The 13,471-nt window shown below is 35.0% G+C and overlaps 1 protein-coding gene across 1 annotated transcript; it reads right to left on the bottom strand.

Moving 5' to 3' along the window:
- Positions 1 to 260: 260 nt before the first annotated feature.
- LOC132902780 (enolase-phosphatase E1) lies at positions 261 to 12,206 on the bottom strand. The gene is made up of 7 exons (XM_060949049.1): positions 11,901 to 12,206; positions 8,554 to 8,709; positions 8,174 to 8,316; positions 7,750 to 8,009; positions 7,183 to 7,334; positions 3,637 to 5,148; positions 261 to 3,088 (listed from the first exon to the last, which is right to left on the bottom strand). The coding sequence occupies exons 1-6, from the start codon at positions 11,997 to 11,999 to the stop codon at positions 3,646 to 3,648; spliced, it is 2,313 nt and encodes a 770-aa protein (XP_060805032.1). The 5' UTR covers positions 12,000 to 12,206; the 3' UTR covers positions 261 to 3,088; positions 3,637 to 3,645.
- Between the last annotated feature and the right edge of the window lie 1,265 nt (positions 12,207 to 13,471).

The raw sequence follows: 13,471 nt of genomic DNA, 5'->3' as shown, positions 1-13,471 counted from the left end.
TCGTCTCGTCATCAGGTCATCGTCATAGGCATGTGTGTAACAAAGAAATACGTAGAAGCGCATCATTGGCTCGGAAAGGACAGGGGAATAGAATAAGTTGGTAATCATTAATCAATTTCTTGATGTAGGACAAAAGAAAAAAATTCACTATTTCAATGAGCAAACTGACGAGTCTAACTAGTGAGCATGTAGATAACTTTTGTTTTTACTAATCAAATTATCGTCTGTGGAGGGGATTTAAATCAAATAAAAAAAACGAATTAAAAATTCTACATCCATTATATTTCAACGTCATTAATTGGTGACAATTAAAATTAATACATTTCAGTTGCGTTGGAGATTTGCTCATTTTTTTACAATTAAATGTTTAAACTTAAATTGTGTGTTAATTAATTAAATTAATAATCATTTCGCGCATTAGGGCAAAAACACACTGCACAATCGTTTAAAATGTTAAATTTTAAGTATGTTGTTTAATACAAATAAATAGGAATAAGAACAATCGTTGCAAGATTGACTATCAACTATGGAATTTCCAAGACTTACTGATAAAGAACCAAACAAGCCCATTATTTAGAATACACCGAAATGTTAAACAAAAATCAACCGCCAGTGTGTATCCCATGGTGGCCAGGAGCAATCGTGACCATAGTGCGTGTTGTAGAAGAGGTATAGGTAACCTAGAGGAAGCGAGGTGACTGTAGAAACTCTTCTGACTATCCTCTCGGTTAGGTATAGGTTATGTAAAGTTAGCGTTACGTCTATTCTGCATTTTCTACTAGTCAATCTAACAAAGAGTCCATAATGAAAGTGACGGGTACTACATTAAAATAATAACATTTCGAAGTACGGAAGCCTCAGATTATTTTCACATTGTCAGGCACCTGAAGTATATACTGGATTACTGGATGAAGTGTGTTTTAACCCTAACATTCATTATTCGATAGTAGGTTTTCCCTGTCAAGTATCAATATTACGTTATTTTGCTATTACCGAGACAATGAAAAATTGGCGGCAAGAAAAAATAACCATTCTAAACAAAGAAGCTCGCCCGTCATTTGATTTTGGCCCAGCCACTGCACATTCCTTGACCTAAATCTAAATACACAAAAATTAAGACAAGGAACTAAAAATAAAAAAAAATCAAAAAATAGTACCTACTTATTTGTGCAAGACACAAAACAGTCCCATTTGATAAATTCGAGATTCTAAGCTTTGACTAGTTACAAAATTGTGAACAGCCTTTTTCCTGGTTGACTTGGCACCATATTCTAGTAATAAAAATTACCCTGATATTTTGAAACAAAACTTTTTTTAAAGTGGAATTAGCCCAAAAAAATTTTGTTACTGAATTCATTACTTACACTTTATACATAAGAGATGAATCAATAATAAATAAGAAGAAAAAATTTCCATGTACAAATTCATACAAGTACAATTCAATAAATACGTCACAACACAGCCCTCGGCTCATACTTATCATATACAGTCTTTTTATCATTTCAATATCACAATAATCTGCATAGACCAATATCAAATGAACCGTGCAAGTTTGGCAGTGGGTCAATTTAGGAAGTTCGAGTAGTATATACGATAATCAAAAATCACAATACAGTTAATACTTAGGAATAAAACTTACTTTAGATGAAATATGAGAAGCGGCGGCGAAAAGTGTGCTCTGACAGCCCCGTATACTGGCGCTCGTGTATTCTAATAGGTTATTAGGTCGACATCAATTTAACGAGAGAACTAATTCCCCTTACGGGGTCCTGTTAACTAGGAAACATCTTTGATGTAGAATTGTAGAACACAGACGAGTGAAAGAAAATTCTGGTACCAAAGAAAGGAAGCCAACCTCATAATATGTAGAAAGGAGAAAACGAGATGTTGGTTAAACTTATAGTGTTCAAGCAACATTTTTGTCGAATTGAGGACGAAAAGTATTCGTAGGCCAAAAGACCGGCGTAATACAACATCTGAGGAAAAACGTGTGCAAGGTCTTTGTAATTAACTTACAATTTGTAGTTCAGTCCTTTTTCTATTGACAACATAAGTAACCCGCTAATGTCAATATATTTACGAAAGCCGAAGGCTTAACGAAAGTAATAATGATATTCAAAAAGTAATGCTCATTCATCATTTACATATTTCCATGAAGTGCCCTCATATCACGATAAACAAAGATCCGCGAGGTCCTTTGTGAGTATTTTAGCACCTCTATAAGTTATTTCAAATGTTAACACCAACGACCACTGTTATATACTGCATATAGGAATGTCTAATTAGGATGATGAATCTTATACTATATGATCTTATATTCACTTATATAGAAAGTTAAAACTATTTCAGTATGAACGACCGTGAAGAACATGCAATGCTTTTTAATCGTGGATAAATAAAGGCTAAGTTCATATGAACACGCAACTCGAGTGTTTCATGTATAATAAATTGATTTAATACCAAGAAACAAGATTTACGGAGCCCTGCAATCATATGAACTTAACCTAATACAAAATATTAGTCTTGGTTCAGTCTTATGCAGTGTACAAATACCCGCTTTTGGCACGGAAAATACTGTCATTGCAGTCTTCATTAAGAAATAAAATGGGTTAATTATTTTTGTGAGGAGCAAATAAACGTTTATTTATTTTAAAAAAATATATTAATTATTTGCTCAATTACTTTGCTCCTTCTTGTTTAGTTAATAGTACTTTCAGTGGTAACAAGTTATTTAGAGCATTTGCAAATTTTCAAAACAAAAAGTTTTACCAACAAGATACACTAGTCCAAATCAATTTTTACCTCATTCCTGTATAACAAATGTGTGATAAAAATCAAATTTTACAGATTTATGTCAGCCAGTTCAGTTGCCACGATCGTTCATACCGCACACTAAACTAAGTAACAGTGGTCGAGCCTTACAAAGATTCGTTTGCAGTGAGCACACCTGTCGCCGCCGCCGATACACAGTGGAATTTCAATACAAATATCAACTAGATAGATGTTAGCATGGAAGCAACCTCAGTCTTGTCATTCTACTGATGTGAACCCGCAACGCTGCTACGCCCCGCCGCTACCCGTCCCCACACTGAAACGAGAAACATTTTCTACAACGAAGATGGAAAGTATTATTATTTAAGTCACCAAAATATAATAATATCTTGTTTTATAGTTTGTTCCTTCATTAAAAATATTTAATTGTACGCGAAAGATGAATTTATATATCACGCCTTTGATCGATAAATAGCAAAGCCATATCAAGGCGAGAATGCGCATAGAAATTGCACTATGATAAGGGAAAGGTAATGTGCCATGGTTACCAGAACGTTAAAATAGCACTGCTCCTCAATCTCTAGTTGCGAATGTGGTAAGAGGCGACTAAGGAAATAACCACTGCCACCTAGAGCAACTACCATGATCCAAGTTTGGTTAACTTCCCCTGTTACCATACGTATAATGTCACAGATATTAAACGGGAGCCGGTTGGAAAATTGACTGACCCAACTTTCAAATCATGGTCATCTACTGGCACCAGGCGCAGCAGCAAATAAGCAGAATTAAGAAACATATGTTAATAATTCTAAAATGTTTTCTGTGTAAATTGGTAAAAAATAAGAAAAAGTGAAAAAAACTTACCAAATTGCCTTATGCTTCCGTAGGTTGCTCTATTGGACCAGTATGTTGCTCTTCGACGGCTACTGTTTTGACTTTAATGTCCGCAACCTCCATTTCTTTAGCGTCTCCCTGTCCCTTTTCTTCCGTCTCTTTAGCATTACCATTAGATCCATTTACTTCTTTGCCATTTTCGGCAGAAAGCCTCGAGTTTAGCTCCTCATTCTTTGCGTCACCGTTTAAGTTTGCAGTCTCAGAATCGCCGTTAGTCATGTTTCCATTAACTTTGACCTCGCTTTCTGCATTCCCGGGTTCAGTTGATTGATTGTCTTTTGTTTCAGTAATTACTTCTGATTTATCTGTGGTTGCATTTGCGTCAACTGATCCATTAGTTTCGACGATTGCTTCTGTACACTGAACAGGTGTCTCTTTGCTTTCCTCAGGTTTTGCTTTACTTTCCTCAGGTGTTACTTTACTTTCTTCAGGTGTGACTTTACTTTCTTCAGGTGTGACTTTACTTTCTTCAGGCGTTTCTTTACTTTCTTCGGGCGATTCTTTACTTTTTTCTGGGATTTCTTTCATTTCTACTTCAACTGGTTTTCTTTCTTTAAAATCAGTTGTTTGTTCAGTAGAACAACTTCCATCCAATTTTTCTGTAGAATTTTTCACCTCTGATGCCTCGCCTAATACTTTATCTTCAGGAACTTTGTCTATAGAAATTGCATCAACCTGCTCAGTTTTATCACTAACAGGCTTTGTTCCTGCTTCTGTTATTTCTGTAACAGTATTTAAATCAATATCTTCGCACTGTTTCATGCCAAGTTCTATTTCAGTATCAAGTATCCTTTCAACAATATCATTTGAATCAGCGTTCTCGCTTTCCATTGTTTCCTCTGCAATAGGATTTAATAGAGGCTTTAAAGGAATTTTATCTAAGTTAGTGACATCCTGCACCTTTGATAATATTTCCTCACACTCTTTTTCAAGTGATTCGCCAACATTTTGCAACTCTTCCATATCTTCTACAGTAGATGGTTCTTCTACTACAGGCATGAGATCATCGATAACTTCGGCAACCTCCGGAATGGGTTGCTTGTCTGTGATTTCTTTGATTTCTGTAATTAAAACCTTAGGTTTGTCTTCTACAGCTTCTTCATTTTTGCCATTTAATTCACTTACAGTGGTGCTAGTTTCTGTTATTTCGGTTTCCATTGCCTCAGTCTGTTTCTCGTCAGTCTTATCAACATCTTCTATTACTACAGGCTCCACACTGATGACAGGAATATCTCCAATATCAGCGGCATCCGTGATTTCCTCCACCACTGTTTTCTCGATGGGTGAATCCTCCATTTTCTCCTCGCCATTTTTAGAGGAAGGCTGTTCAACAGGCGCGACTTCTTCCACGTCCATTTTTTCAGTTTTCTCTGGTTCTTCGGAGGTGACTGTTGGTACGTCGGATACAGGTTCTTTCGAAACCTCTGCTTCAACTGCATTTACCTCTGTATCAGTCTTAGCAATTTTAGCTGGTTGTTCATCCTGGAATGATAAAAAGACAAGGATTTTATTTTACAAATTATTGTAGTTGGCTTTCTATGGTGCTATATACCTCACTGAAATAGCTTTCTGGATATATTTTTGTATGGAATTTTAATATGATTAGTCACAAATAACAATGCAAATTAACTGCGGCATAGTCCATGCTTCAAGACATTAACTTTTACATAGTTACGTAAACGTTATTAAAAATTCGTCGTCAGCCATCACCTACAACAATGAGAATTATTACATTACCAGGTTCATGATATTCTTCCAATATCAGCCCCCGTACGTCACGACGTTTCGATCGCGCGAAAAATTATAGCTGTTGCTGCTGTTTGGGTTTCTATTATGTGAAAGAGACATCGATAGTTGTTCGCGCGATTAAAATAACGTTGCGCTGTCCATGCTACTTGGGCAAGTGTTGTAAATAACCAACACACAAACCAGTATTATAAGTGATGATTGTTAATAATAGATACCAAATATAATTTTAAAAATTTATTTTTCCTTTCCTCAGTATTCATTCCACAAACACAGAAACATCAAAAATATTCTTATGAAAATAATATTATCTGGTACAGTAACAATATCCGTTATTACTGAATTCAAGGTAAATTAAATATTCAGAGCCGAAAATTAAAAATTCCTATATATGACACTTATTTAGGTACAACTTTGAAATAAGTGATCGGCTTTTGGTAAAATGATTTATGAATTATATTACTTATATAATATAATTAATAAATAAAAATATAATTTTATACGACGGCCGTGTGCTATACAAAATATATTAAAATATGAAGTAGTTATAATATATATATAGAGTATAGTAGTATAGAGTATATACAGTAACACTGAAACACTGCTTCATGACGCAACCTCCTAAATTTTTAAACAGAATGATAAAAATAGTTTTAAAAAAGGTATAAATACCTATACACACTACTGTACCTAAAAAGAAGAAGTCAAACCAACTAAGAAGAATGTATAATGTTCATTATTAATAATTATTTGACACGAATGTGAAATGTGACATGTGAGAAATGTTACAAACTTCTAATAATGGCTTAAAAATTTATGCACAAACACTGGAAACATAAATAAAGAAAAGCAAACACAAAATACATAGCATCTTACACCACAACAACTACAACACATTTATGGTACTTTTTGGTCATACAACATTCTTTTATAAACAAAAAGAAATGGGGAAATCTATACCCAGATGTTATATACAATGCCGTGCATATAATGTTTAGGCAAAAACAGTAGTATTGTGCATAACATACAGTAATATAAATACAAGAGGAGAATACAGTGCAAACATCAAATTTTTAGAATAATATAATCATTCACATTAATTGGCATATGTATTTATTTGCATTAACTAGTATTTACAAATTATGTTAAAACTTCTATTCACCAGTAATAAAGTTAGAAAATATAAGGCACCTTATCCATTTCTATACTACACAAATAACAACTACAGAATTCAAATGTTACAATTCACAATTCAAAGAACCATAGAATAAGGCAATAATATCTGAACACCAGTTTTCAAAGAATAAGAGATAGCGAATTTCTAAACACAGTGTGTTTATGTAACCTACACCCAACCAAAGTGGGTAATAAGTACTCCTCTGCAATGAGAAGGATCATGCTATTAATGATTGTTTAAATTATATAACTCGGTTACAACAACTTATAACAAATTATAACAAATTATTAAGTAGTTGAAAATATTTTTATCTAATGATCTAGTGAGCCAGCAGCCGTAAAAGAAAAGACCCCAAAAACAGGACAAAGTGAAGCGAGAAATATTGGAAAGCAGATCACAGTCTTTGACCTTCCTCTAATGGAGACGGAAAGAGTAATTCATTCAGTACAAAAATTGTATTGCACAAGGTAAAAATAAGAACACAAGAAGACACAATCTCTTTTCTTACAATGTGCATTTTTTATTAAAAAAATTAAGAGAGTTTCAAACTACGAGCATGCAATCAACAATTTTCTACAAATTCATATCAGCACCTGGGGGTCCGTCTTGCGCTTGTTGGAGACGGCGAGCTGCGCCAAGCTGCTGAGCACGGGGAAGCTGGCGGCCGCGTCGGCGGGCAGCGCAGCGTTGCCTGCGCGGCTCACCAGCGCCGTGTGGACACCAGCGCTGCGAGCCGCTTCCGCCTCTGTTGGAATATGAAGCCTAGTTATCATCATGGAAATGTAATCAACCTGGAAAACCAACTCAAACCAAAAAATATTACAATCTAAAAATGAACTCCCTTTTTTCCATCTCTTTAAAATAAGACCAATTAGAAACTTAAGTTTTTTTTAATTACATTCTCACCTCTCAGATAAGAAGATTAACACCAAAGAAAGAAAACTCTGGTATAGATACTACTGCAAACTTGTCCTTATTTGCTTAAAAAAACTGGTTTCACAAATAAATGTGATCTTTCCTAGATGATTCAGTTACATACAGAAATATATAAATTTCTGTGTTACAGTTACTTAACTACGCAAGTTTTAACTCCAGCTCCTGAAAGTGATGAAAAAATGAAATTTCTACAGGCTATTCAAAAATTTAAGAATCGCCATTACCTTTCACAATATCAGTCAAAAACAATATCTCCTCAGCTTTGCAGCCAATTTTCTCAACAATAGCTTTGTAACTATCAGCTTCCTGTTTCGCACCAACTGCTGTGTCAAAGTGGCCGTCGATGAACGGCAACAAGTCTCCGGCGAGAGACTGTCCAAACAACAGCTTTTGAGCGTCGACGGAGCCAGAGGAGTAGATGTACACTTTCTGGCCTTCGGTGGCGCGCCATTGCTGGAGGGCTGGGGAGACGTCGTCGTAGACACTGGAATTGAGAATTAACAACAATAAATAATATATACGGGATAAATTATTCAAGTATTTGCAAGTTTTTAAATTATGTCAAGGCCATTATGCTGCACTGGCAGCAAAGAAAAAAAACTGTGTGCGAACTACTTTACCCATGCAGATTATAATATAACTACTTACTGCCCCTTAATTTCACCATTATCATAGCCCTGCTTCCAGATCAAGCCCTGCAGCAGTTTGAGCGGACCTGCCTTACGGTCGGCAGACATTTGCCACTTCACGTTCTTTACCAGACCCTCAATCTGCTCCTCTTTGGTCGCATCCTGAAATAGGTTAATAAATCTTTTGGCTATTTAAGCAAAACAATCGTGTGCCATTTTAGGGTCCAGGAGACCAGCTCTTATTCACGAAGGTTGATGGAAAGAAAGAATAGATAACAAATATGCCTTATCGAGATTGCTGTTGAGCGAGAATTCTCCAACTCAATTTTATTAAAGCTATGTACTAAATATTTTGTTGTATTTATGGAAGAAGACAAAGTCCCTCGTCACAGTACTCACCTCTCCAGGGATTTGTACCGCACCCTCAACACTCTTCTCCTGGTCTTCAAGAGCCAGTTTTCTGAGAGCAACGACGGCCTCCTTAACTCCCTCATCCTCCCATTGGTTCTCCAGAAACTGCTTCACATTTTCTTCTGCATACGGAAATAGCTTATCCTGTTAACAATGAAAAAAATTAAATATCCATCCATACTAATAAATACGAAAGTGAATGATCATTATATTAATTTGCAATGGATGAATGAATGAATGCAAGAATGGAATTCGCAACTTATTTAAGAAATCGCACGTGGTTATAGCATGTCTTAACTTCCCGCAGAGATTGAGATGACGAAGATATCTATCTTATAGGTCGCGAATCGTAAAAGAAAAATATTTAATAGGACCTTAAATATTTAGGATCATACCAAATATGTTTCATTTTATTTTAGGTCTATATAATTTTGTGGTTGCCGAGAAGAGATTGTAAAATGCGATAAGGCCGCCATTTGTACATTATCTTAAATTAAGTATTACGATAAGTTATTATGTTAATTTTACGTGCAATAAAGGATATTCTATTCTTTTACTATCTATTTCTCCTGCTGTAAGTCCTGGTTGCATCGTCACCTCTCTAGAAAGGAGTCCGGGGTGCGCCTTTAACCTAAATTCTGTTGCTCTCGGCTCTATTACCCATCTAGCCGTTACGGTTTAAATCAGATATTACGTTGCAAGTTAGATGTAAACCATCCAACGAAATCCCTTTTTCCATAGTTTTTTAAAAACTTCCGTGACATGCAGGGACAAGTCTTTAGTTCTTAGTTAATGAAGTTTTATGTAGGCTGTAACATCCCCGTTTTATAGCATACCGGTATATATATCGCGCGAATTAACGTGAAACCCTGGAGAAACTGCTTCGTCTACGATGCGGCAAAAGCCGGGTGAACGAACTTCGCGAGTTGCTTTGTCCAAACCGGATAGCAAGACTACCTAGACGGCCCCCAAACGCGACAAGGGACGGATATAGGCATCTTAACATGTATGTAAATGGTCCAATTCTTCAAAGAATTTTAATGGAATCACCCCTTACAAAGCAGATTGAATATCGTAGTATCTTTTGTTGCATGGAGCTTTTTTTATAAGATTGACTAATATGAAAAAAAGAATAAATAATAATTTGTATTATGCAGGGATTAGGTGTCTGTCTGGATGTCGTCAAGGCGACTAAGGGATAGGCTTATAAACTTGGGATTTTTCTTTGAGGCGATGAGCTAGCAACATGTTAATATTTGAATCTCAATTCTATCATCAAGCTAAATTCTTAGCTGAACGTGGCCCATAAGTCTTTTCATCTAGATTCGTACAAATTTCGTTCTATCTTGTGGTTCTACTAGGTAGGTAGGTAGGTATAACAGGCGCGACGCCGATTTTAACGCGAGTTTTTCGCGCGATAAAAACGGCGTCGCGCGTACCATGTTACGGGGGCATGGTCTAGTTGCAATCAAGTCTTGTAATTGAGGAACCTAACTCAACTTAGAGCAGGATGCATATAGGTTTATCAATACTAATATTATAAAGCTGAAGAGTTTGTTTGTTTGAACGCGCTAATCTCAGGAACTACTGGTTCGAATTGAAAAATTATCAAGGAAGGCTTCAGGCTATATAACATCACGCTGCAAATTTTAGAAGCGAAGAAATAATGGAAAATGTGAAAAATAAGGGGAAAATTATTCATCCTTGAGGGCTTTAATGATGCCCAAAATAACTATTCCCTCAGGCTTTTTATACATATGAGGTATATATATTATATATATGTATTATTTATAATCTTTTTCTTAACCACTCTACCACCAACATTATATGTATTGTGTCACTACTATGAGTTGCTGATATTAAATACTTTTTATATAAACTAGGAAAAGCAGTTAAAAGATAGATAGTTTTGATATAGATATTAAATAATAAAAGGGCATTAAATAAATAAAAAGTATTTAAATTAAAATCACACCATATAAATCATTCCTGTAAAAGTACAGCATAAGCTTAAGCTGGGCGCTGACCAGCTTTTTCATCACTTGTTCAGTCAAAATTTTCAGTTTCTGGTCTGTCATCTGGCTTTTGGTTTCCTTTGACACTTGCCCATCAAACACTATTTAACACACACTAAGTGATTAAAAAACAGTGATCAATGCAGAATTTCATGTCATACAACAATGTCAAGGCAACAAAAAAAGTCATTCCATTGAGCAAGTCACAAAAAATGCAACCCAATGTTTAAAAAAATGTGGTGTTTGGCCTTATATATATATTTATATATGGTACATTTAAATGTTGGGCAAACTATTTAAATGTATGGCAACCTAGCAATCCTCAAACAAAGAGTGTACAAACAAACCCAAAAAAGAGTTTACAAACAAACAAATGACAGGATAAATGAAAGCAGGGTGACCAAACTCCAACACATACAAGAGATTATCAAAGGGAATGTGGGAGATCAAATAAGTCCCAGTAAAAGGTGCATTGCATGATTATGTGATGATTGGGGATGAAGTAAATGAATAAAATAGGCATGAAATGTTCATTCAAGAATTAATAATAATTCAATTCTAGTAATAGTCATTCATATCATTCTTTTATTGATAGTGAAATCGTAAGTACACGCGGTCAATGCTATTTGTTAATTATTATTAAATGTGTAAAACATGTGAAACGAAACGTCAATCACATGTTGTATCTCAATCAACTTGTCATTGTCTGTAACAAGAGTGACAAGGACGACATGCTTCCCTTGACGCGTATTCAAAGAAGGCAGATAACTGTTCCACATTTTTTTACAAGCCAAGCCAGCTGCTTCTTGAACAGCTGTTCGCGCCGGCAAGTAATCCTAGCACGTTTCTAATGAAGTAATGACTCCGATTAGACCCGATAACTTCCCAATAAGAAAGCTTTTAAAACAAAATCTGCAATAAATGCATACAAGTTATCACACTACGTAATAAAGTATACTATAACGATATATTGTACCTAGGAAATGATCTTATTTTCCAAAGAATTTACAGTCACTTCGGTCATTTAATCTATGAACAATTATAAAATTAAACCCATAGAACCCATTTCCCAATGAATCCAAATTGAGTTCAGAGACGTCGCCATAAAATTTAGATAATGAAAGTGACATGAAAAGGGGTACCATTTTGATTTTGTCCTCCATATTGCGAATCAGAAATCGCAACCATTTTACATTATACCTACTAAGGAGCACGATTATTTTAAATAGTAAAATTAATAAGAATACAATAATTATCAGCTTTGATTACACATAAACATAAATCGAAACAAAACACCGGCCGGTCAATCATCAGACCTACCTTAACAAAGCTGATTGATGTTGTCGTTCCTTCGATGTCCAACAAAAGAATTTTGCATTTTTTAACGATGCCGCTGATTTCGGTAGTTTCATTCGCCATTTCGTATTTCGGTACTACCAAAACAGGCGTACTTATTGAGTTTTAAATTTTAATTTGACTAGAAATTCTCACGCAACGCTACAACCTCACACCACAGAAAAAAGCATCGATTGAATGAGGGAAGGAATAGAGTAGATTGGATGAAACAGATCGGCTGGGAAAACAGAGACAAAAATATTGACTTTAAATGTATTCTGTGTAGGAACGAGCAGGATATACAGATTTTCTAAACAAGGAGGGAGGATGAAACCGGAAGGATACAGATTATTTGACAATGCTCTCAATATACGAAAAATAATCATGATTACATGTTCTTGATTACCATAAATGAATTCTATTTTACAGAATTTGTTTATAAATAAATACTTTAGATTTATTATCAAAAAATAATCCATCCCTTTCCCATTGAAGCCGCAGCTTAGTTTGATGTGGAAAAAAATATGGTATGCCAGATGATTTTATTCCCGCGTAAATTGTAGAAACTGCTGATATACCTACTTGTGATTCTTCTTTTAAGCGAACTACTTACTAGTTTTTTTAAGACTGATGGCTCTGTCTAAGAAAGACGTAATACATGTGTATGCATGCTATATGACAATATTACGAAGTATTTTCAATACATCATTACTAATAACGTCAAAACTATTGCGTTAAAAATTATACATACCTACACACTTTTAATTTATGAAAAAGACTAATGAGACCATTGAATAGTTTTAAAAACGTATGTCTTACATAGTCCTAGAAAGGAAACGGAAGAATATCTTTCTCTTTCAAAGCAGCATAGTAACTTAATTTTTAAGGTAAGAAAATCGTCGTTTGGCATCCTTTTATTATCCACACTAATAATAAAGAGAAAGGATTTGTATTTCTGTAACTAATAATCTCAAAATTTACTGGACTGATTTTCACGAAATATGGCACAGATATGGCCATAGGAAGTGACGCAGGATACTTTTTTTCTAGAATTTACTACGTATACGAACCTCAATAGCTAGTTCTCATATATTTTGTTATGTACATACTCTACCATGATAGTTATACATATAGCTGTCTCTCTTTTATTCTTAAATCGTTAATGCTTGGCCCTCATATTGGGAAAAAGGTTTTGTATCTATATATGGCAATATAAATTATTTGTTTTGTTATGTTGGCCAACTTAAATTTTTCTGTAACCGCGAAATATGAAAGTGTAGTTAACTACTTGGATAGGTGGTAGGTAGGTACCTACGTTTTTTAAGATAATTTTTTATCAAGGCAATTACCCAAATTTCGAAAGATTTCCTGTTACTAATGTTATTAATTTATCTCTCATAAATACAATTCTTCAACGTTTGTGATTAGCCGCAGTGGATCCAGATAATATAATACATACATAAAATCACGCCTCTTTCCCGGCCCTCCGGGTACCCCTGTAGGCAGAGACTACATCTTTCCATTTGCCACGATCTCTGAATACTTCCTTCCTGTTT

This window comes from Amyelois transitella, chromosome 18, assembly GCF_032362555.1.
Source record: "Amyelois transitella isolate CPQ chromosome 18, ilAmyTran1.1, whole genome shotgun sequence".
Taxonomy (NCBI): Eukaryota; Metazoa; Arthropoda; class Insecta; order Lepidoptera; family Pyralidae; genus Amyelois; species Amyelois transitella.
The sequence above is the reverse complement of the archived record's forward strand: the minus strand, read 5'-3'. Positions and strand labels throughout refer to the sequence as shown.